We start from the raw sequence: 19,267 nt of genomic DNA on the forward strand, positions 1-19,267 counted from the left end.
CATCCTGGTCCTTCCTGGTCAAAGTCATTTGGTTGAGGGTAATTAATCCATAGTATCGGCCGTGGCCAACAGCCTCGGCCTTAGCTGCGGGAGCGGCTTTCTTGCCTTTATCGTCGTCGAACTTGATGTGGGTAGAAGGGGCAGCGGAGCCGACGGCGCCAGAAGGTCTAAGAACGAGGGCGGATACTTCTCGGGCAACAACGGCTTTCATGGCAGGATGGGCTTGGAGAAGAGTAAGAATGTGGTGAGAGGCCTTGGAAGCCACAGGACGGTCAATGTCACCCTATTGTGCGTTAGCTAAGCCAGAGAATGACATTAAACTACTCACGAGCTTGTTGACACCCAAACGCAACAAGTTTTGCTCCTGCTCAGCGTTACCAGCCAATAATCTGAAGATGATATGCAAAGCCTGAGTTCGGACGAAAGGAAGAGTGTCATGGGAGAGGACTTCCAACACTTGCAACATGTTGAAGAACCATTTCTTGAGGTAATCCTCGAAAGCGTACATGAGAAGGTGTCGGTCAGTCAACTGAGGATGGGCCAGAAGAGGCTGATCGGCAAAGTACCTGCACCACGATTAAATCCACGATTAAATTCACATCAAGTCATATGACAGAACACTTACTTGAGCTTGCCCTGTTCTTTACCACCACCACCAACCCACCAGTCGGCCAAGGCCTTCATCACAGCCACACGTTGGTCCTTGTTACCGCCGCCTCCAATACCATCTTCCTTCCAACCCGCCATCCCCCTAAGCTTATCAAGTTCCTTGATTGCATGGAGTGGACTTTCTCGGACAATCAAAACGAGAGCGGAAAGCTTATCTTGGTGGGTACCGGACTGAAGAATTTGGGAGATGAACGCCTGATCGGAGGAGGAGGATGCCCGAGAAAGAGGAGGAAGGTTGGCAAGAAGGTTGGAAGCCTTTTGACGAAGATTATTAAGATCGTGTGAGTGAAGCTTGGGGAGAGAAGTGACCGGAGGAAGAGGGGGGACGAGGGAGGGCCATGAGGTAGAGGCAGGCACGTTCTGAAGATAATTAATATTCATTCGACAGACTCTTGAAATTTTGGATTTCGAAACGTACCGTGCCACTGGAACTGTCAGCGTCCTTGGAAACAGTGGAATCAGATTTGGAATTTTCCTTGGTAGACTTTGGAGCAGCGTTTTCCTTTGCCGGCACTCCTGCCTTAAGGATAACTTCCTCTTCTGACTCTTCCTCGTTATCGTCGCCCTCCTCAACTTCCTCTTCGTCTTCTTCGCTTGTTTCCTCCTCCTCGCCAGACTCTCCGGCGCCTTCATCCTCGTCATCACTTTCTTCGTCGACCTCTTCGCTAGACTCCACCGCGGCGACCTCTACACTGCCGAAGTCCAAACCCTTCATAAAGTCACCTAACTCCTTTTTCAACGACTTCTGTAAACATTATCTATTAGCATATAGGGAGAAACTGGTAATTCAGATGCTTACCTCATCGGTAGACTTTTCAGTCTTTTTTTGGGTAGGAGCCTCATCGTCGTCATCTACGCCGTCAATCAAGTCCAAATCCTCCTCATCTCCTCCAAGATCAATGACCGCTTGTCTTAAGGCATCGCTGATATTCTTTCTCTCCTTTATCTGCTTTTCTGGAGACGCAGGTTGCTTGTTGACAAGGCCCTTATGGAGCTTTGTAGATTTGCTGCCCCTCTTTGGCATTTTTAACTGAGTGCTGGCTGAGCAATTCTACTATGTAGATGTATACTTACGGGTGGACCAGAAATCTTCAGCAGGCCGAGGGGCCGGATAAAAAATTGAAAAATACAAAAATAAATAAGATATCGGACATGGCCGCCGGATCTAGTCCTGGCGCAGGGAGCATGAATGGAGGAAAGTCAACCCCTATATCAATCCTTTTAGAGACGGTATACCGCACAACGACAAATAATGCCCGTCAACATAAGACCTGTGGTCTCACAGGGACTCGGTGAGCTCATCAAACATTCAGAATTACTTGTGCTGACTCTTTCCAGCCTCCTGCTGTACCGTCTTCTCCATATTCGGCATTATCATTCTTCTGGGTACGTCACTTGTCACATTCATTCAGAGCATGGTGGTTTTTATTATTGAGTGTTGGTAATGATATCGGAGGATCATTATATACTAAATCAATGCGTCGTAGCCCTCGGTTCACTCTTCTCTCGTCGCGTCGAGGTTCTCACAGGCTCAGTCAATGACCCCGTAGACCCCGATCTGGTGGCATCTACTTGTTATGCTGCCGCTGTGATCTACGCAATCTTTGTGGCGTTCTGTGGTGTCCAGGTATGAGAAAACACAACGTAGGCCGTGGGAATACTGACGTTTGCTCGTAGATGGCGGTACATAAGCGATATCCTCGAGGAGTGCAGTTATAGAAAAGGACCCACGATGTCGTTGGGATGTACTCATATGCTTGTATCGACAGAACTAGTCTCAACACTTTCGTATCCAAGCGGAACCACTACACGCATGTGTTCGACTGCTGACACGTCTCCATGATGGATTCGTCCGGAGAAAACAAGAAGTTTGGCGGCCCTGTATGCTACAAAAGAACAAATGATATGGTCCGAAGCGAATGATATTATGCGACCCGTGCACAGCATATGTGATTTGCTCATTACTTCTATTCACCGCGACCGAACCATCTAGCAGAAATCAAACACATATGTTGAATACAGACATATACTAGTCACCCTTCGTGTTGGTGGTCCTAACAAACTCATACGTTCTAGGCATACCCTTCCTCCCAAGAATTTCCTCATTCTCACTCTTACTCAACCCCTCCTTCCACCCAATAGTTCGTCTATGCGCATATCCCTCGTAGATTTCAGGTCTAAACTCAAACGACCTCAAGAGTGTGTATCGAGGTTGAGTGAGGTTGGTTCCAGGGCATATGGGAGGTGGTCGCGCCGCAAGTTGTGGGAGACACCACAGAGTATAGGGAGGGCAGGAAAGGAGAGTGATAAGTACCGTACCGGCTCGTTTGGGAGGAGTGAACTCTTTAGGAGCAATGATCTTCGGGTTGGTAAAGGTGGGATCATCGTTGAAAAAGAAGTCCTCATCTTCCTCTTCAGCTTCAGGAGCAGCCTCATCATCTGAAGATGGTTTCTTTTGCTTCCTCTTTTGCTTGTCTTTGCCATTCCTTTTTGAGGATGAACGTTGTGGTAAAGGCATGTGGGTCGGACCCTCGGTAAGAAGTGGTTCAATAGAGCAGAAAAACTTGAGCAGCATATGTTGGTTGGTAAGGATGTTTCGGTCTTGGTCAGTTATACCAGCGCCTGTGGATGATGAGTATCTTAATATTGGTAGATAAATAGCTCACTTACCGACATGGGGGAAGTTGAATATCACTCTACTCCATCTTCTACCTTTCCCGACCGCCTTGCACTTCTCCAAAGCACCGGCGTCGACGCCAAACTCAACTCGCACCCCCTCTTCTTTTAACAGTCGGATGTTTTCCGCCGCATCGGGGTACTTTTCCAATGTGACCTTTTCGCTATCGTAGGCTGTGGCGAGAATTTGATGCGCTGGAAGGCTATGCGGTTCACGAAGCAGAGAGAGAGAAAATGAGAAGTTTGCCTCGCCCAGAAGAAGGACGGTATCTTGCTTGTCGAACGGGATCGTTGGGGGCTTTGCCTTGCCTTTATTCTTCGTAGTTTGCTCAAGTCCTTCTGACTTAACCTCGTCGGCCCCCTTTGGTGCAGCCGCCTTGGCTCGCTTCTTGCCCTTTTTGACACCGTCAACACTGGCCTTGATACTTGCGCGCTTTGCGTCTTCGGCTGCTTGAGCCCGTTTTCTAGCGGCGAGTTTGGCAGCAGAATGTTGCTGAGAGGCGAGTGCTGCTTTCAGTTTGGGCATGGTGGTGGTATGGGCTTCCGATTTTGTTTATACAGTGGCGTCTCTTGTATACTCATGTAATGTAATGTAAGTGTTTCCGAATCGTACCGGGCCTCGTGAGGGTGATTTGAGAAATCTGCTGGTGCCTGGCTGGATAAACAAAAGCTGCTGCCAAAACTTCCACGTCATGGGGAAACAGCTAAGCGGGATTAAATGTCCATTACAACCTATACAAAGGCCGCTTCCAAGATGATGTGACTGCTCCGTTCTCCCCATTCATTGCTCTCACCCAGCTGTAGAGTATCTCTCAGGCTCTTTCACCAATCTTCATACCATATTACTTCGACCATCAATCGTCATGTCCAAGCGTGCCGCCCCGTCTTCTATGCCGGACCAAAAACGAACCCGGTTCGCTCCTAGTCATACAGCTCACTCCATCTCCCCCAGCGGCACCCCGGCTTCTTTCGAGGAAGATGACGCGTATCTCAATGATGATTTCGAGTCGAACGCCGCCGCTACCCGTCAAAAGGCCCGAAGGGGATTAAGAGATGCTGGTGGTTACGCTTCTGACTCAAGTGGAGATGAAGAGGGTGTTGTGCCATCCCGACGGCCGGGGGCCAAAGGCGGCGATGAAGATGATGTAGACATGTTCGCCGACGATGTCGATGAGGACAAGGAGAAGGTCAAGGGGAAGGGCAAGGAGAAGGAGTTTATGAGCCTGGAAGACATTGAGGGGCAAGAATTTGACAAGCCTTCACAAGTAAAGGATGATAGCGATTCGGAGACTGAAGAGGTGAAGGCTGGGCTAGATGGAGATATGGGTATCGATATCACACCATTCAACATGAAGAACGAGCTGGCTGAAGGAAGATTCACTGCCGGTGGAGAGACATATGTCGCCAATGACGAAGACCCGAACGACAAGTACGATGTTTGGTTAAGCGATGTTGATAAGGAAGAAATCAAGAAAGCGCGAAGAGCTCATCGGGAGCAGCAAAGGCTTGAGGAGGAAAGGCAAGCGAAAGAAACTGGAGGAGGAGAGGAGAAGGAGAAAAAGGAGCAGGAGTTACTGCAAGCTGCGCTAGGGCTTATGGAGAGAGGAGAAACCGTGCTTGAGGCACTTCAGCGTCTGGGCAAGCAAGTGGAAGATGAGCGAAAGAAGAGGGAGGCTGGCTCAAAGAAGAAAAGCTGGGCTGAAAGGCAAAAGGAAAGGAAAGCTTTAATGGCAACCCAAGAGGAACAAACGTAAGCCCATCATTCCTTGCGTTGATCAGCTCGCCAATGTCTACCATTTATAGCGACTCTATTCACACCTCTAATCCTTTCACAAACCTTTCCAACATTGTATCAGGCCTTACTACCATTGGCCATCTTGATGTATACTCTCTATCACGGGAATCGATCCAAAGAATGTTACCCGCCCCCACGGACGGAGCTCATAACCCACCTCGAGCAGCTCCTCCGCCTCAACCGGTGGTGGATAACAGACAGTTTCAGTACAGGTTCTCCATGACCTATGTTAAAAACTTGCCGGAAGGTCAACGCCCCGTTGAGCGTGAAGTGTTTGGTAAGTCGCGACTGAATTAATGTAAATGTCCTCTGACGTAATTGCGTTAGGGCCATTCTCATTACTACAGTTGCGGGGGTGGCGTTCTACAGGTTTCTTTGGGCCTTCATGTGAGAACGTCGAGTTGAGATTGGTGCCGAACGGCGGTGAGCCTGGGCCATGGGGTCCTTGGACAGAGGTCGTTGGGGAGTGAATATGATCAAATGTATTTTATAGCAATGCATGATCTATTTGCATGTGATGACATGATTACTTTTCCTTCTTCGACTCGTCTGCAGGTTTATCTTCTAAAGCGTCAAGGTCAATGGGCGGGGGCATATTATTCGGTCGGCTTTGTACACGAGTAAGCTCCAAGATGAACCTACGTACATGTTATTAGTTCTTATCTGTCGATACAGTGGTCTGGACGTACCAAGCCATAGATCCCCAGAGTAGTAAAGTGACAGCAAGCAAAAGAAGGACGTGCTTGTTCCATTGAGTCAAGAAAGCGAGAGCGAAAAGCGTAAGGATGAGGAGGAAGAAACACCCGTTCATTGCTAATGTGGTCAGCTATGGCCTTACGATGATGCCCTATAGAGCAAACTTCGTACCCATAACCACAGCACGATTCGCACCAGGCTATATAAAGCGTCAGTGATTTTGTCATAGCTGGCCGTTGAGTGTTCGCACCTCAAAGACAGACTTGACGAGTAAACCGACGAAGCCGGGCTCCTCTTGGGGCTTTGTTTGTTCCTCTTCAACAGGGTGGATAATGGTAGCTTCCGACATGGTGATGCCTTGTGGTTCAGCTTCTATAGGGATGTTCTATGCATGGAAGAATCGATTGGTGGAAGGGGGGGGAGATGATGAGCCAAATAAGTAGTGACGTGTACGGAGTTGGGTTGATCTCCGCTGGTCCAGGAACTCGTTAGTTAACCTGCAGCTGCAGCTCTGATTTTTTTTTTTCAAAATTGCTACAAGTCCTCGTTCAGCTAGAAATTATAAAATAGAGGGAATACCACTCGGGCAAACCATGTCCTCCCTCGCCCAGCAACTCCAGAGCATCGCCTCTCTTGATGCAGCAAGGCTTACATCAGCCTACGGGGCCCCTTCCGGCAAATCTTACCTCTTCCCCCCAGATGTCGCCTCTTCTCATGACATCGACTCTATCTTCGATCTCGCCCAGTCTGGTTTTGACGAACTTCTCTCTTTGGACCCTGAGATGGAAGAATTTGAAGATGAGCTGTTCAGTGAAGCTGCAAAAAGGACGGACAGGATGGTGTTGAGCAAGGAGGAGAACGATAATTTAGACAGGACGCTGGGAAGATGTTTAAGAAGATTAGGTAAATGGATCAGGCTTATGGCTGGCGGAAAGTGTATCGAATGGCTAGTCAGAAGATTCAGGTGTGTTGCTCTCTGAGCTGCATTTACTCAGGCTGACCAATCTAGGGTGCACGAGATGAACGCCGACGAGGTTCTTCGAGCCTTCTTACCCTACCACGAAGCCCCCAACTTCCCTCGTATTCTCGCCATCCTTACTATCCCAAAAAGATCACCTTACTACGCTACATTTGCCCCTCTCGTCAAGAATGCTCAGCCTGTTCCCCGTTCATACATCGTCACCTCTATTTCACCTGCCAAAGACAAGTCCCTTGTCCTCCTTGGTGATATCGCCTCCATGGTCCAACAAGCGGTAAAGGAGGGGACCGTGCACCACGCTTTGCTCACCTTTTGGACCGCTACCATGGTTGACTTATTGGAAGGTGCTAGACATGGAAAGGGTGCCAACGAGGGCGTTGTGAAGCAACTCGTGGAGAGTTTTGTGACCCTGCTTGAAACTCCCAAGGCAGGCGAAGACGTGAATGTAGGTAACATCTGGTATCGGTACAGGATTGAGATTCTAATCTTTTATTCGCAGGCTGCCGTTTATCCTCCTCTTGTTCTCCTCACTCGCATAGTGCCTCTTGCCGACGAGCCTTTCCTCGCCATCGCCTCTTCGCTTCTTACACCCGGTACCGGTTCCAATCCTTCTCAGCGTATGCTCACTCTTCTTGTGATTCTCAACGACCGTCACATTTGGCCCCTTGGTCTTGGCGAGCATGCCACTGAGAATTTGGCCAAGATCAGCCAGCTGGGTGAAATCCTTGTTGCCGCCATGGACAAGTATAGGTTCGAAAAGGCGCTCAACATCGTGGTTAAGAGTATGCTCGAGAAGCCCGACTTGCACGTCAAGGCCCTCGCTACTGTACTTGAACACGAATCTCTTCCTACTTCTGTTACAGAGCTTGCCTGTACAAACCTTTTGCAGCTTGGTTCATCTACCGATTCCCAGGGAGTCAAGGCTGCCTGCAAGTCACTCCTTACCAATTTGCGAGAACGCCATCCTTCAATCGTGGATACTGCATTCCTCCAAGCTTCTGCATCTTTAGAAATTGATGCTCACCCTGTCGATCACGGTCTTGTGCAAAAACCCTCGGGGGAGGTTGCTTTTCTTGATGTGTACGCTGCCGATATCTCTATTCGAGTGACTGGTGTCAAGTCGGTCATCGAGATGGCCAAGAAGGGCGAAGAGATTGAGAGCTCCATTACTGCCCTTGAAGCAAGATTGAGTGATGTCGATGAAAATGTTGTCAACGCGCTCTATGAGGAACCCAAGGCGTTATTGGAGATGTTGCCTGTCGAAAAGTACATCGCCGGTGTCAGACCTGTTTTCTGGGCAGTTTCCCCTATCTCTCATATTATTGGGCTTCATCTCGATTTCATTTCTCAACATCTTCTCGCTTCGCATCCTGAGGTTGGAAAACAAATTTACGAGTCCCTCCTTTTCCCCATTTTCCTCTCCACCGAAAAACGCCAACCTCTTACTAAGGGCCAAGCATTGAAGCTGCTCAACGGTGGATTCAGGAAGTTGGACAAGTTGAGCAAAATTGGCCCTGAGATCGGCAAGGCAAGGGAAGAGGGTATGAAGGGTGCGCAAAAGGGGAATTTGGTCATTGCCAAGGCTTTGGCTGGTAAGCGAAAATTCTTCGTTTGTGCTGGCCCACCGCTGACAACTTTACAGAGGCTACCATGGCCTCATCCACTTTTGAGGATGATGTATCTTTTCTCATTGCCCAGCTCGACTCTACTACTTCTTCTGCACGCCTCCTTGCTTTCTTGATCCTCCATTCTCTTGTCCTTACCCTCCGTAGTCCCCGTCAGCTTTCGATTTCTCTCTCTATTCTCAAGTACCTCTCTCCTCGATTGACTGGTCATTCCTTGAGGGATCTCAAGCACGCGGATGAGAACGTCAACACTGAGTACATGGAAAGCGTCTACAAGAAGCCTGAGGAGACCCGCACAACTCTGCGAGCAACTGTCAGCATCTTGGCAGTTATGAGCAAGGTTATCAAGCCTAATGGCCAGATCGTCTGGTTGTCCGGAGAGAGCAAAGCGAAGGATGCTTCTTACAAGACATTTGCCCAGCAAATCTACCTTTGGGCCAACACTGCCATTCTTCCTGCTAATGTTGCCCAGTCTCTTCTCCGCTCTCTTCTTACCCAGCTGGGCGAAGAAGCCCTTTTGTTCTTCTCCTCTATCTGGACTTCTTCCATGTCCCCCTCCCCTTTGCGAATTTCCGCGCTCAAGCATGCCCTTGCCTTCATCCATGCCTATGCTACCCTTCCTACCAGCCCCGCTGCGCAAGGTCAACCCGTGGATTTCCAAGTGGTCCTGCCTCAGATTTTGATTGCTTTGCAGGATAGTGATAAGGGTGTGAGACGGGTGGCGGTTGACGTTTTAAGAAGCGTAGAGGGTGGTGAGGGAATGGGTGATGTTTACGCTTTGGATACTATTTACGGTGACCGATCGGGTAAGCTTTTTTTCGTACATCCGTCACTGTGAGAAAGCATAACTAATTCATTGTACAGAGATGACTCAACTCCTCAAGTCAATTGACAGAAAGAAATACATTGAAACGCTCCTCGAGGTCGCTGAAGAGTTTGTTATCGACCCTCTGAGGTTGAAAGCCTTCCACACCGAGGTGCTCAACATGCAGTCTGGTAAGAACAGAAAAGAGTCAGCTCACCGTCGAGCAATTATTGGATTCCTCATGTCCCATATCGCTTCTTATCGAGCTATTTACCCTCGTCTTGTTCTCTTATCCCTCCTCTCTGATGTGCACGACACTTCTATCTTGCGAAGCGCCATTCCTCTTCTCGCCAGCCTCTTTGATGATAAGTCCGAGGAAAGTATCTGGTTGAGCAGCACGCCTGACGAACAGCAAGCTCTGTACTTGCAAGCTCTGATGGGCAGCTTGAGGGTGCAGAGCGTAAGCGTTCTTGGTGAAGCAGGTGGAGAAGGTTGGGAATTCCTTCTCAACTTGCTGGATGCCTCAAAGTCGTCTCGTAAGTATTTAACATCACTCCATGCAATTCAGTCTGACTAACACTGCTGTGAAGGTTTCATCGCCAAACTTCGAACCCTCTCTTTCAAAGCCATGGTTGGCGGAGTATTCTCCGCTCTTACACCTCACCAGCAGATTGAGTACATCACTGTCCTTATCCAGTGTATCCATGCTCTCCCTACCGACGATGCTCTTAATACCGTCAAAGTGCTCGAGAAGCTTGACATCCAGCCGGGAATTCTCATTGAGTTGATTGGGCATTTGTCTGATCCTTTGGAGACGAGCGTTAATAGGAAGAGGCAGAGGCATGATGCTGGGTACGTGCGGTTCTCAGTACTCCTTACATTTTGTGTTGACCGTCGATGCAGAGATGAAGACAGGCCTACGCAAACGGTTCATGAACTCACCACCTTCGTTGATTCTCGCAACTGGCCTTCCATTCCCGCCAGTGCCCCTCTTGTTGCATCTCTCATGTCTATCCTTTCTGCTCTCCTCGCCAAACGGCTCATCGTCAAGGAAGGTATTGATTATCTTGAACAGGAAGTCCTCGGAGCTATTCTTGCTTTGGTTGAAAGGATTACCGACGCCCAGGAGATCCAGAGGGCGCACGTCGGTATCGAGGTGATCATCAAGGTCATAAGAGCCTCTACCAACCCTCGAACTGCGCAGCGGGCGTTACTTGTTGCGTCCGAGTTGGCTAGGCTAATCCCTGACGCCGTACTGCATAACGTCATGCCCATCTTTACCTTCATGGGCGCAAGCGACTTTCAAAGAGATGATGCGTACACGTTCGGTGTGGTCGAAAAGGTGAGCGTCCAGTGATGAATGTCTTCAAGGTACCTTACTGAAAGTTATTATAGACCGTTTCAAGGATCGTCCCTGTCATGACGGAGTCTCTCAAGGAGAAGGCGCAGAACAGCTTGGAGCTCTATACCAAGTCGCTAACTTTCTTGAGTATCTTCACCGACATGGCTGGCCGTCTGCCCCGACACCGCACCCTTCCGTACGTTGTTTACTGTAGTTCTTTAAGGTCTGTAGCTCACACATCTTTCACAGTTTCTTCATCCACCTTGTCAAATCTCTCGGTGCTTCTGACTACCTCGCCCCCGTTTGCATGCTTCTTGTTGACCGCGCGACTACTAAGTCCGGCAGGAATAAAGAGTCGGTGTCTACTGTCCTTGAGCTTCCCACCAACTTGGTCGCAGTCTTCGACGTTTCAGTGAAGACCCAACTGCTTGGCGATATCGTGCAGGAGCTGGCCAGGTTGATTGGTGACCTCAGCAAAACCGATAAGGAGGCATTCTTGAGCCAAACGTACGTCCAAGCTGATATTTCAGGGATCAGTTGATTAGTGGCTGACTTGAATGACAGTATTTCGGAGAACGATGCGACCGATCGGCCCCTTCGCCAGGTCACATACCTTCTTTCCTTCCTCTCCTCTCTTCTCGGCCAGCTTCGAGGCAAAGCTTGTTCTCAAGCCCCTGTACAATCTGCTGTTCGCCAGCTCATCGTGCTTGCCGCTTCAACGTCCCAGCCCGTTATGGCGTCTACTGATATCCCCTCCAACTTGCATAAGGCTCTCGCCAGCACCATGCTCCTCCTTTCCGCTGACAACTTCTTGGGAGTCACTGCAGAATTGCTTAGCGACGGCTCAGAACAAGATATCATCATGTCGCTTGGTGTATTTGCCGAGCGCCTTCCTCTCATAAAGTCCGAGGTCCGCTTGCGCTGCACTAAGGTTATCGCTGAGATACTTAAGAGGATCAGCGGCTTGCTCGCCGCACCGGGAGCGACTGTCAATGCAGCTTTGGAAGCTGTCAAGTCTGTAACTAAGACTGCGATTGCTCAAGAGGATGGTGCCCTGGCAGGCGTTTTACCTGCCGTCGTGGGCTGTATTGGAAAGGTTAAAGACAGTGCCGTTATTGTTGCTGCATTGTTGTTGATTGAACTATTAGTGTAAGTGAATTTTTGTCTGTTTCATAACCGAAAGTTAAAACTATCGTAGTCGACGTCTCGCCGCACGAACAATTCCCTTCATCCAGTCCATCATGGACACCTCCCTCAACATTATTAAATCTACCAAATCCGCTGCTACAGCTACCAACCAAGCCTTTGTCACCCTTTCCTCAATCATTGAGACCATTCCAACCTTTGTTTCCTCCAAGCAGCTCGGTGCTGTTCTAATCACCACCATCGATTATCGAAGGGTCGAAGAAACAAACTCTTCCTCCTTGTTCACCACACTTGCCAAGAAAATTCGCACAAAGTCTCTTTTCCCTGTCATCATAGAAGCTTGGAAGACAGTGCAAGAAAAGGGCGGCGACAATGAAATGAAGGGTTTCTTTGAGATGTTGAGATTGACGTTGAAGAATGCGGCAAGGGAAGATTTGCCTAACATGCTTAAGCCTGTGTTCGCTTTCTTCTTGGATGTGTTCGACTTGAGACACCGATTGCAACTCAAGGGTGTTGATACAAAGGTTGTCAACGACGTTGAAGAGTCTGCTATCGGATCTTTCCTCGAGTTGGTTACTAAGCTCAACGAGCCTACATTCAAGCCGCTGTTCATCAGACTGTATGACTGGGCCGTCATTGACTTGGCTGAGGGCAAGGATGCCGACGATGGGCGTTTGACTGAAAGGAAGATTGTGCTCCTCCATGTGATGATGGGCCTTCTTACCAAATTCAAGAACCTCCTTTCACCCTACATGGGCACACTTTTGCCTCACATTCAAGAGCTCCTTTCCGCCTTCGCGTCTGGCTCCGTTCGCTCAGAACCTCTCTGGACCCTCCTCCTCAATGTCCTCGGCAAATCCTTCGAAGTCGACTCTGGCGCTTTCTGGACTGACGCCTTGGAGACTGAGCTCCTTCCTCAGCTTGTGGCTCAAGTCCCTCTTTTCCTTTCCATTGCTCCTTCTCCCCAGAGCCCTCGCCCCATTTCCAGCTGTTTGGCGAATCTTGCAGGCAGTACCACTGCTGAAAACGTCTTGAGGCGTCTCAACACTGCAGTATGCCTTGCTACTAGGTCTGACGACCCGAAGGCGAGGTTGGCAGCTCTTGATGCCCTCAGCGCCATTTGGGAAGCTCAGGCAGAGGAGATGGTGGGCTTGGTGCCAGAAACTGTGAGCGAGTTCCTGGCGGAGTTGTTGGAAGACGAAAGCAAGGACGTGGAAATTGCGGCTCGTGCTGTGTTGGCCAAGATTGAAAAGGTGACAGGTAGTTTGAAGGAGTATCTCGAGTAGTTATTATATTTGTCAGGTGTTTATGATAGCTCGTACTAAAATGCATAGAATGGTATCCTCAAATATACAACAATACAATTATCTGCACACATGGTATGGATGGTTCATTCTGTGATGATAACAAAAACTCGAAAATGAGCAGCGATCATTACCAATCTCCGCCCCCGACTGCTAGTCGTCTGTACTCCACCAATTCACATTTGGCACTCGTCTTTCCTTCTTCCCCGCCGGACGAGGCTCCACCCCGTCCTGCACCTTCAGGAATCTTCAGTCGATACCAATCACCTGAATAGGTGATAGCGATCAGCTGCATTTGTTTCTCCATCCGCTTATGTGACGGAGGATGCGAGGAAGTTCGCTGAGCAGAGTGGCCCTTTAGTCTCACATGGGGACCTCCAGACATACGTCCTCGTCCTCGACCGGACTTAGTCCCACTTGGGGTGGGTGTTTCTACCCGTTGGAAAGGGGTCACTGTGCGACTCGTGCCTTCTGAACCAAATGACATACGTTCCTCGCGAGTGCCAATAGGAAAGCTACCTATCGTCGGCATATTAGATGATGGTCGGTATTGAGCTTTGGTGTCTTCTTTGGCCCGGTCCTTGTCATCCACTTTATGATGCTCTACGGCCACATCTACTTCGATCCATCCGACAATAAATCTTTCGCCTCGTTCGCCCTCCAATTCCACAGCCTCTTTCATGGCCATCGAAGGTACGCCAGCAGCCCCCAAAGCTGCACTGAATGCATGAGGATTTTTGCGAGGAAGACGATACTGGGCCGTAGATGTGATGGAAGAGAAGTATTTGGGTAATGGGAGGTTGCGAGAGAGTATGTTCGTTAAAGAAGCAGTTGGTGGAGTTGCTCTAAAGAAACGGTCAGCGTAAAATCGTAATCTTTGGTATATCTTATACTTACGGCCTCGATCCATTTTGTCCTGTCTTGCTTTCATCGCCTCCCCATACGTGGATTGTTCCTTTATCACTCCATCCTGCTACCCTTGCACCCTTCCCATCGCGCTCAAAAATGGCACCCCACATCTCAGCTGGATCAACACCTCTCCGCAGTTCCCTTTCCAGCCTTCCTCTTGATGTGTCCCATATTCGAAGCAAGGTGCCCCGCTCAGAGGTGGTAACGATGTGAGATCCTGAGGGACTAATGCCTAATGTTGAAAGAGGATGGGTATGAGCAAGGATGATTGGGGATCGGAAAGTCGTCTGAGATGTAGCCGATGTACGAGTAGGCGAAGCAGGGGAGGAAGAAGACGGACATGGGTGAAGTGGAACGAGCTGAACATGGCCAGGCTGACGGCCTGGGAGGGTTAACAGTGTCGATCCTGGTGCAGTGGCCATTGCCATAAGGCCTTTTCACATCATCAGTGTCAGTCGCGTCAGCTTCATCATACCACTTACCTTGTTCATTCTTGGCAGTTTCCCATTCGCCAAATTTCTTGATCCAGAATCCATCGCTGTCCCTGTCCATGATTTTGCTTTTACCCTTGCCGGCATCGTCTGAACTCAAGCCGTACTCAAATGCAACAACCTTTCTGAGAAGAGCGACACAGATCATTCCTCGTCGAGCTACTACTCCACGTATCCGTTCACTAAAAGATGGAAATAAGCGGTTCGCCTATTTGCGCTTTCAGACATTAGTAATAGTGACGCACCCGAACTCGACTTCCGCAACAGCCTCCCCAAGCTTGTCATTGTAAATTACTACTTTGTTGGGTGCATAAAGAGGTGCTGCCCCTCCTGCTTGAAGCACTAATAATGGTGCGTGCGGAAGAATTACCGCTAGGGCAAGTGTTCCAGGGAGGACTACGGACAAAATTAGTGATCGTTCGGCGCCCTTTCACCCACACAACCTCGCCACCGGCGACATTACAATACGAAGGAGACGTCTGTTCAACTAACCTCTCCGTCTAACCAGACCTAGAGGCCAGGTTTTCCATATCTCGTAGCCCTTCTCTGCTGCGACTGCAAAGAAACGTCCATCCGGAGAGAAGGTGATTGAATGTATAGGGGGCGGAAGGAGGGTGGAGACAGAGTAGCGGCCGAGCTGCATAATTGGGGGTTATCCTGTGGCTCTATCTAGGATTCCTCATGGTCTGGGGTTTAATGTTTGGTAGAGAGGAGTTATGATTGGGTGGAAAGATAAAAGAATGAACGAAGATGCAGTTGCAAGATGTAAGATGATGATGGATGACATTGTTCGGAAGATGCCCGACAAACCGGTCTCAGGGGACTTGCCACCTAAACAAGAAGAGATCACGTGACTGCTCACTTCAATGCTTTTCCACGCCCTTTCTCTTGCCGACCACTTCTTCAATTCATATCCGCCCACAAATTCGCACACTTGCACGTTCTATAAGCCCATATACAAGTGTCCGGCAGCTCATCAACACCAGCCGACCATAATTGTTACAACCATTGTTTCCCAAACAAATATTGCCCTTTAATTTCAACCCCTAATTCTCGAAAACAATAGAACAATGTCTGACGACGAGCGAATGGACACTGGCGATTTCGAAGGAGGTGATTACGAGCAGGACTACGTGGACCCAGATACCCTCAAGTGAGTGCACTGTCTTGCGTCTCTACGAGAAAATGGGGGAGAAAGGTCGAGCGAGGGTTAAAACATGCTGCGTGAAAATGGCGGAGGGAGGTGGTGATGAACGGAGTGCTGAGCGGTTTGATGTGGAGGAAGCACGAAGGTGGGAGTAGACCAGTTGCTGACTGATTGCGAAAGCTACGAGAATGAAGAAAATGCCGAGGAAGAGGCCGCTAATGGCGAGGTCGATGAAACTATGATCATCGTGAGTTCCTCTAGCTTGGATGCGGTATCCAAAAGTACATGTCATGGCGTGGAATGTATTGACCAAAAATCTACTTGTAGGAATCAGGTGCTCCGGAAGGCGGCCGTCCCCGGACAGGAAAGGCTGCCAAGCCGAATGAGATCCGAGTGACGACTCCTTATATGACAAAGTACGAGCGAGCAAGAGTATTGGGTACCAGAGCTTTGCAGATTAGGTATGTTCATTCTTCGTGGAGTAATCCCGTAGACAGGAGTTATCCGGGCTAATTGCAAATTCCAGTATGAATGCCCCCGTCCTTGTGCCCGTGGAAGGAGAATCAGACCCTCTTGAGATTGCGATCAAAGAACTTGCCGCGAAAAAGATCCCTCTCGTCATACGGCGATATCTTCCTGGTAAGTCCTCCCGCATCTTTAGGCTATAGAGAGCAAAGACTGAGGCTACGATCCAGACAACTCTTTCGAGGACTGGAAGGTTGAGGAGCTCATCGTTCAGGAATAACCAAAATGTCTCTTCCTTCGTCTGTAATCACTAAAATACTTACCAACCAACTCTCTTGGTATCTTTGGTTTTCATCGATGCACCTTTTAGATATATGATGATCTTAATGATTCAGAAAGTGCAACACGTTTGATGATGTGCAAGTACGTACTTGGAGGAGCATTTGGACGGTCATCATTGATGTGTTGGGTTTGTGCATTAAAAAGACATACAGGAGAATGGATTACGATTGAAAATGATGGAAGTGCAGATCGTACGTTAGGGATGATCTCGGACGCTGTGTGTGATACGGCACCACGACAAGCTTTGGACTCCCACAGGATATGCATCCGCAAATTTGTATACACACGCGGTAACAACAAAAATATTGACATGAACACAAACACCTGCGGCAACAGCCAATCCGAAGGAGAGAGAATTAGAGTGCTAGAGTCACTGCAACAAGTTGCGGTAATGACAAGATGATAATTAAAAATATACACGAGAAACCAGCCCTCGAGCAATCGAAATTCCCTCTAAATGAAGCAGCATAGAGGCGGCAATAGCAAACAACTCCTTATAGTTGCGTCTGAGCATGGTAAATGCCTAAAGTTTAAGCGAGGACAGTAAGAGTCCAGTCCTTGAAATACAAGTTCTGGTCCTTGGGAGAAGCCCAGTCGGAAGCGTGACCGCCCTGTATTCATCGGTCAGATTGGTTTCCATTATCGAACAGATAGAATCAACTTACGAAGAAGGTCTGAGCCATGATACCGAAGACTTTGGTGTCATCTTCAGTAGCAAAGGTGACTCCAGAAATGTTGATCACGCTTTTGCCATCAATGAAAAGTTCTTGCTCGCCGTTAGCTTGTCCAACGTCATTGAGCTTGACTCGTATAGCAACGGTTTGCCATCGACCGGTAGCCCAGGTGAATGCTCCTCGGTCAACTAAGCGGGGATTAGTACTGAAACGTCGACAGGATGCAAATGGTACTCACTGGACTCGCCGTAACCGTCGTCGGTGCCAGTGTAAGAAACAGGCAAGTAGTCATAAATTTCGCCGGCACCGTCAGCCCTCCACATTAATCTCGCTGAGAAACAGCTTCCTCTATCATCCTGTCGACCGCCACTGCAGCTCTTAGCCTCAGACAAGCTAGTTCCACCGTAAAGACCGGGCATTTTTCCACCCTTGTTGAAGCCAAAACCTTCCTCAAAGTAGACAGAATAAGAGAATGCGACCTCACTAGCGCTGTCGACCTCGACACCAGAGTGAGCACCTGAAGAATAGAAAGAGAAACCGGAATCGGTGAGACCATAAGAACCAGCGGGGAAGTGGGCGTAGAGAGCTGAGGTACCATCGGGAGCGTTACCAGTGCTAGGAAGTTTACCAGCAGTCAGAGGCTTAAGGGCAGCATCGTCTACATGACTCATTAGCAAAATGAGAAGAAGTAAGAGAGCGAAAGAACGTACAGGTGAGGAGACCATCAGAAGTAGTCCAACTGGAAACACCGTGGCCCCAAGGAAGAAGCTCGCTGGAAAGCTCAGATACAGAAGAGTTGGCCGCTGAAGAGGTAGCCGAGGCGGACACACTGGGGGAGATGGTAGGAGCGGTGGTAGCAGAATCGGGGACAGTGTACGTGGTGAGAATGTCGATGGACGCGTTGCTGGAGATGCCAGCAGAGAGACCAATAGAAATTTCAGGGGACCAAGCATCCGTGACAGCAGAGGCAGAATCGGTGATGGTGGAGCTCTCAATAGAAGAAGTGGTAGTAGGAGCGTAGTTGGTGACGTGTGCGGCGTTAGAAGAGGAAGATGACACCGCGCTAGACTCGGCCTGCGAGCTAGCGCCAGCAGTAGCAGCGCTGGCAAATGTACCAAGAGAATTGGACACGGTAGCTGCGATGACTCCCTTGCTCACAGAGGATGAAGATGCAGGAGCAGCGGTGCCAAGGCCAGTCGTTTTGGCCTTGCAAGACCTCTTCTTCTTCTTCTTTTCACCGCCAAGCTTCTGAGTAGTCTCCTTCTTACGCCTTACGAGCTTTTGGCCAGTCTCGTTATGATGTCGAGAAGCACGGCGACGCAGGCCGGATGTGTGAGCCCTGGATCGGAAACCACTGGGGCCGTGCGCCACATCGGCCTTGGAAGAGAGAGCAGCGGCAGCGCGTTCGTACCATGATCGGGACTCGAGGGCGGCATCATCCGAGACGGCGTAAGCGCTGGAAAGAGGGAGGGAAGCGAGGAGGGGGAGAGCAGCAATAATGGATGTGAGCATGGCTATTTGTTTACTGGGCTAATGGGTTGTAATGCGCTCTGCGCGATCGTATTTATAACGGTACTAGTAAAGAAGGATGGGTTATCACCTGGACTGACCCAAAGATGCTGAAGTAGCTGTGGTTACCGCGTTGGTAAGGAAAGGGAGGCGGGAGGCGGGAGGCGGGAGGGTGGAGGTGGAGGAGGAGAGGATGGAAGAAAGGCGGGCCGTATATATACCTGTGCGGGGAAGGAAGGACAATTGACGGATGGAGGGAGGTGACAAAGGACCGTGCTTGCTTTTTGTATGGGCAAGTCACAATTTAAGCCCATTTACGCGTCGGCGTTACGGTTCCTAAATGTTCCTACTGTTTGATCTTTCAGGGATCTAACTCACCCAACACGTGGCGTTCCTTGCTCTTTTGGCTGCCCAATTGTCATCACCCTGAAATGTGCCTAGGTACTTCCGGCTTCGCGACTCGCGATTCGCAGCCAACAAACGAAAATAGCCTTGTCGTTTATCATCGATGCGTCGTTCAACATTTTACATCCGCAGATTTTCTCTCATGTCGGCGCGACGCGATTCGTTGATTGATGACCACAGATGAAGAAGCTCACGCGTCGGTCCTCGCTTCAGTAAAAGTGTCGTGAAATGAGTTGTTTTCAGACGACACCACACATGCTTTGAGTCCCCCGGCATAAAGAGTTAAAA

General features: G+C 49.4%; 9 protein-coding genes; 4 read left to right on the top strand and 5 right to left on the bottom strand.

The window, feature by feature from the left end:
- CNAG_04365 (ribosome biogenesis protein MAK21) overlaps positions 1–1,732 on the bottom strand; it is a 3,902-nt gene extending 2,170 nt beyond the window's left edge. The window contains exons 1-5 of the mRNA XM_012196371.1: positions 1,469–1,732; positions 1,088–1,414; positions 626–1,029; positions 329–566; positions 1–283 (exon numbers count right to left, since the gene is read on the bottom strand). The exon at positions 1–283 is cut by the window's left edge and continues 641 nt beyond it. Coding sequence (XP_012051761.1) covers positions 1–283; positions 329–566; positions 626–1,029; positions 1,088–1,414; positions 1,469–1,693 — 1,477 coding nt within the window. The 5' untranslated portion in view covers positions 1,694–1,732. The remainder of the gene's footprint in view (positions 284–328; positions 567–625; positions 1,030–1,087; positions 1,415–1,468) is intronic.
- Positions 1,733–1,889: 157 nt separating this feature from the next.
- CNAG_04366 (hypothetical protein) lies at positions 1,890–3,045 on the top strand. XM_012196372.1 has 4 exons: positions 1,890–1,961; positions 2,008–2,055; positions 2,157–2,296; positions 2,347–3,045. Exons 1-4 carry the CDS (start codon positions 1,922–1,924, stop codon positions 2,386–2,388), a joined length of 270 nt encoding a protein of 89 aa, XP_012051762.1. The 5' UTR covers positions 1,890–1,921; the 3' UTR covers positions 2,389–3,045.
- Positions 2,538–3,967, bottom strand: CNAG_04367 (hypothetical protein). XM_012196373.1 has 2 exons: positions 3,340–3,967; positions 2,538–3,291 (listed from the first exon to the last, which is right to left on the bottom strand). Exons 1-2 carry the CDS (start codon positions 3,869–3,871, stop codon positions 2,699–2,701), a joined length of 1,125 nt encoding a protein of 374 aa, XP_012051763.1. The 5' UTR covers positions 3,872–3,967; the 3' UTR covers positions 2,538–2,698.
- Positions 3,968–4,099: 132 nt separating this feature from the next.
- CNAG_04368 (CD2 antigen cytoplasmic tail-binding protein 2) lies at positions 4,100–5,684 on the top strand. XM_012196374.1 has 3 exons: positions 4,100–5,095; positions 5,149–5,417; positions 5,468–5,684. Exons 1-3 carry the CDS (start codon positions 4,209–4,211, stop codon positions 5,608–5,610), a joined length of 1,299 nt encoding a protein of 432 aa, XP_012051764.1. The 5' UTR covers positions 4,100–4,208; the 3' UTR covers positions 5,611–5,684.
- On the bottom strand, positions 5,618–6,229 carry CNAG_04369 (hypothetical protein). XM_012196375.1 has 4 exons: positions 6,087–6,229; positions 6,008–6,035; positions 5,830–5,953; positions 5,618–5,778 (listed from the first exon to the last, which is right to left on the bottom strand). Exons 1-4 carry the CDS (start codon positions 6,183–6,185, stop codon positions 5,667–5,669), a joined length of 363 nt encoding a protein of 120 aa, XP_012051765.1. The 5' UTR covers positions 6,186–6,229; the 3' UTR covers positions 5,618–5,666.
- A 149-nt stretch (positions 6,230–6,378) lies between these two features.
- On the top strand, positions 6,379–13,085 carry CNAG_04370 (U3 small nucleolar RNA-associated protein 10). The gene is made up of 11 exons (XM_012196376.1): positions 6,379–6,800; positions 6,846–7,260; positions 7,315–8,407; positions 8,458–9,246; positions 9,305–9,781; positions 9,836–10,097; positions 10,149–10,587; positions 10,641–10,783; positions 10,837–11,094; positions 11,152–11,736; positions 11,786–13,085. The coding sequence occupies exons 1-11, from the start codon at positions 6,430–6,432 to the stop codon at positions 13,017–13,019; spliced, it is 6,066 nt and encodes a 2,021-aa protein (XP_012051766.1). The 5' UTR covers positions 6,379–6,429; the 3' UTR covers positions 13,020–13,085.
- Positions 13,037–15,222, bottom strand: CNAG_04371 (hypothetical protein). Its single transcript, XM_012196377.1, has 5 exons — positions 14,930–15,222; positions 14,683–14,833; positions 14,429–14,619; positions 13,935–14,379; positions 13,037–13,882 (listed from the first exon to the last, which is right to left on the bottom strand). Exons 1-5 carry the CDS (start codon positions 15,078–15,080, stop codon positions 13,168–13,170), a joined length of 1,653 nt encoding a protein of 550 aa, XP_012051767.1. The 5' UTR covers positions 15,081–15,222; the 3' UTR covers positions 13,037–13,167.
- A 125-nt stretch (positions 15,223–15,347) lies between these two features.
- Positions 15,348–16,671, top strand: CNAG_04372 (DNA-directed RNA polymerase I, II, and III subunit RPABC2). XM_012196378.1 has 5 exons: positions 15,348–15,590; positions 15,765–15,831; positions 15,912–16,045; positions 16,111–16,223; positions 16,280–16,671. The coding sequence occupies exons 1-5, from the start codon at positions 15,508–15,510 to the stop codon at positions 16,327–16,329; spliced, it is 447 nt and encodes a 148-aa protein (XP_012051768.1). The 5' UTR covers positions 15,348–15,507; the 3' UTR covers positions 16,330–16,671.
- Positions 16,515–18,899, bottom strand: CNAG_04373 (alginate lyase). XM_012196379.1 has 4 exons: positions 17,776–18,899; positions 17,304–17,723; positions 17,057–17,253; positions 16,515–17,002 (listed from the first exon to the last, which is right to left on the bottom strand). Exons 1-4 carry the CDS (start codon positions 18,575–18,577, stop codon positions 16,922–16,924), a joined length of 1,500 nt encoding a protein of 499 aa, XP_012051769.1. The 5' UTR covers positions 18,578–18,899; the 3' UTR covers positions 16,515–16,921.
- Positions 18,900–19,267: the final 368 nt, after the last annotated feature.

Source organism: Cryptococcus neoformans, chromosome 9 (genome assembly GCF_000149245.1).
Source record: "Cryptococcus neoformans var. grubii H99 chromosome 9, complete sequence".
Lineage (NCBI taxonomy): Eukaryota > Fungi > Basidiomycota > Tremellomycetes > Tremellales > Cryptococcaceae > Cryptococcus > Cryptococcus neoformans.

Coding starts and splice junctions, on each gene's coding strand:
- CNAG_04366 (XM_012196372.1), top strand. CDS start 1,922: ATGCCCGTCAACATAAGACCTGTGGTCTCACAGGGACTCG. Junction 1,962..2,007: donor TGTGGTCTCACAGGGACTCG/GTGAGCTCATCA, acceptor GACTCTTTCCAG/CCTCCTGCTGTACCGTCTTC. Junction 2,297..2,346: donor TGGCGTTCTGTGGTGTCCAG/GTATGAGAAAAC, acceptor GTTTGCTCGTAG/ATGGCGGTACATAAGCGATA.
- CNAG_04368 (XM_012196374.1), top strand. CDS start 4,209: ATGTCCAAGCGTGCCGCCCCGTCTTCTATGCCGGACCAAAAACGAACC. Junction 5,096..5,148: donor GCAACCCAAGAGGAACAAAC/GTAAGCCCATCA, acceptor TACCATTTATAG/CGACTCTATTCACACCTCTA. Junction 5,418..5,467: donor CGTTGAGCGTGAAGTGTTTG/GTAAGTCGCGAC, acceptor TAATTGCGTTAG/GGCCATTCTCATTACTACAG.
- CNAG_04367 (XM_012196373.1), bottom strand. CDS start 3,871: ATGCCCAAACTGAAAGCAGCACTCGCCTCTCAGCAACATTCTGCTGCC. Junction 3,292..3,339: donor ATTCAACTTCCCCCATGTCG/GTAAGTGAGCTA, acceptor CATCATCCACAG/GCGCTGGTATAACTGACCAA.
- CNAG_04371 (XM_012196377.1), bottom strand. CDS start 15,080: ATGCAGCTCGGCCGCTACTCTGTCTCCACCCTCCTTCCGCCCCCTATA. Junction 14,620..14,682: donor GTTGCGGAAGTCGAGTTCGG/GTGCGTCACTAT, acceptor TCCATCTTTTAG/TGAACGGATACGTGGAGTAG. Junction 14,380..14,428: donor AACTGCCAAGAATGAACAAG/GTAAGTGGTATG, acceptor TGATGTGAAAAG/GCCTTATGGCAATGGCCACT.
- CNAG_04372 (XM_012196378.1), top strand. CDS start 15,508: ATGTCTGACGACGAGCGAATGGACACTGGCGATTTCGAAGGAGGTGAT. Junction 15,591..15,764: donor GTGGACCCAGATACCCTCAA/GTGAGTGCACTG, acceptor TGATTGCGAAAG/CTACGAGAATGAAGAAAATG. Junction 16,224..16,279: donor CATACGGCGATATCTTCCTG/GTAAGTCCTCCC, acceptor GCTACGATCCAG/ACAACTCTTTCGAGGACTGG.
- CNAG_04369 (XM_012196375.1), bottom strand. CDS start 6,185: ATGTCGGAAGCTACCATTATCCACCCTGTTGAAGAGGAACAAACAAAG. Junction 6,036..6,086: donor TCGTCAAGTCTGTCTTTGAG/GTGCGAACACTC, acceptor CGCTTTATATAG/CCTGGTGCGAATCGTGCTGT. Junction 5,954..6,007: donor GAATCGTGCTGTGGTTATGG/GTACGAAGTTTG, acceptor TGACCACATTAG/CAATGAACGGGTGTTTCTTC.
- CNAG_04373 (XM_012196379.1), bottom strand. CDS start 18,577: ATGCTCACATCCATTATTGCTGCTCTCCCCCTCCTCGCTTCCCTCCCT. Junction 17,724..17,775: donor TTCTGATGGTCTCCTCACCT/GTACGTTCTTTC, acceptor TGAGTCATGTAG/ACGATGCTGCCCTTAAGCCT. Junction 17,254..17,303: donor CGACGGTTACGGCGAGTCCA/GTGAGTACCATT, acceptor ATCCCCGCTTAG/TTGACCGAGGAGCATTCACC.
- CNAG_04370 (XM_012196376.1), top strand. CDS start 6,430: ATGTCCTCCCTCGCCCAGCAACTCCAGAGCATCGCCTCTCTTGATGCA. Junction 9,782..9,835: donor GGATGCCTCAAAGTCGTCTC/GTAAGTATTTAA, acceptor ACTGCTGTGAAG/GTTTCATCGCCAAACTTCGA. Junction 11,737..11,785: donor TTGTTGATTGAACTATTAGT/GTAAGTGAATTT, acceptor AAACTATCGTAG/TCGACGTCTCGCCGCACGAA.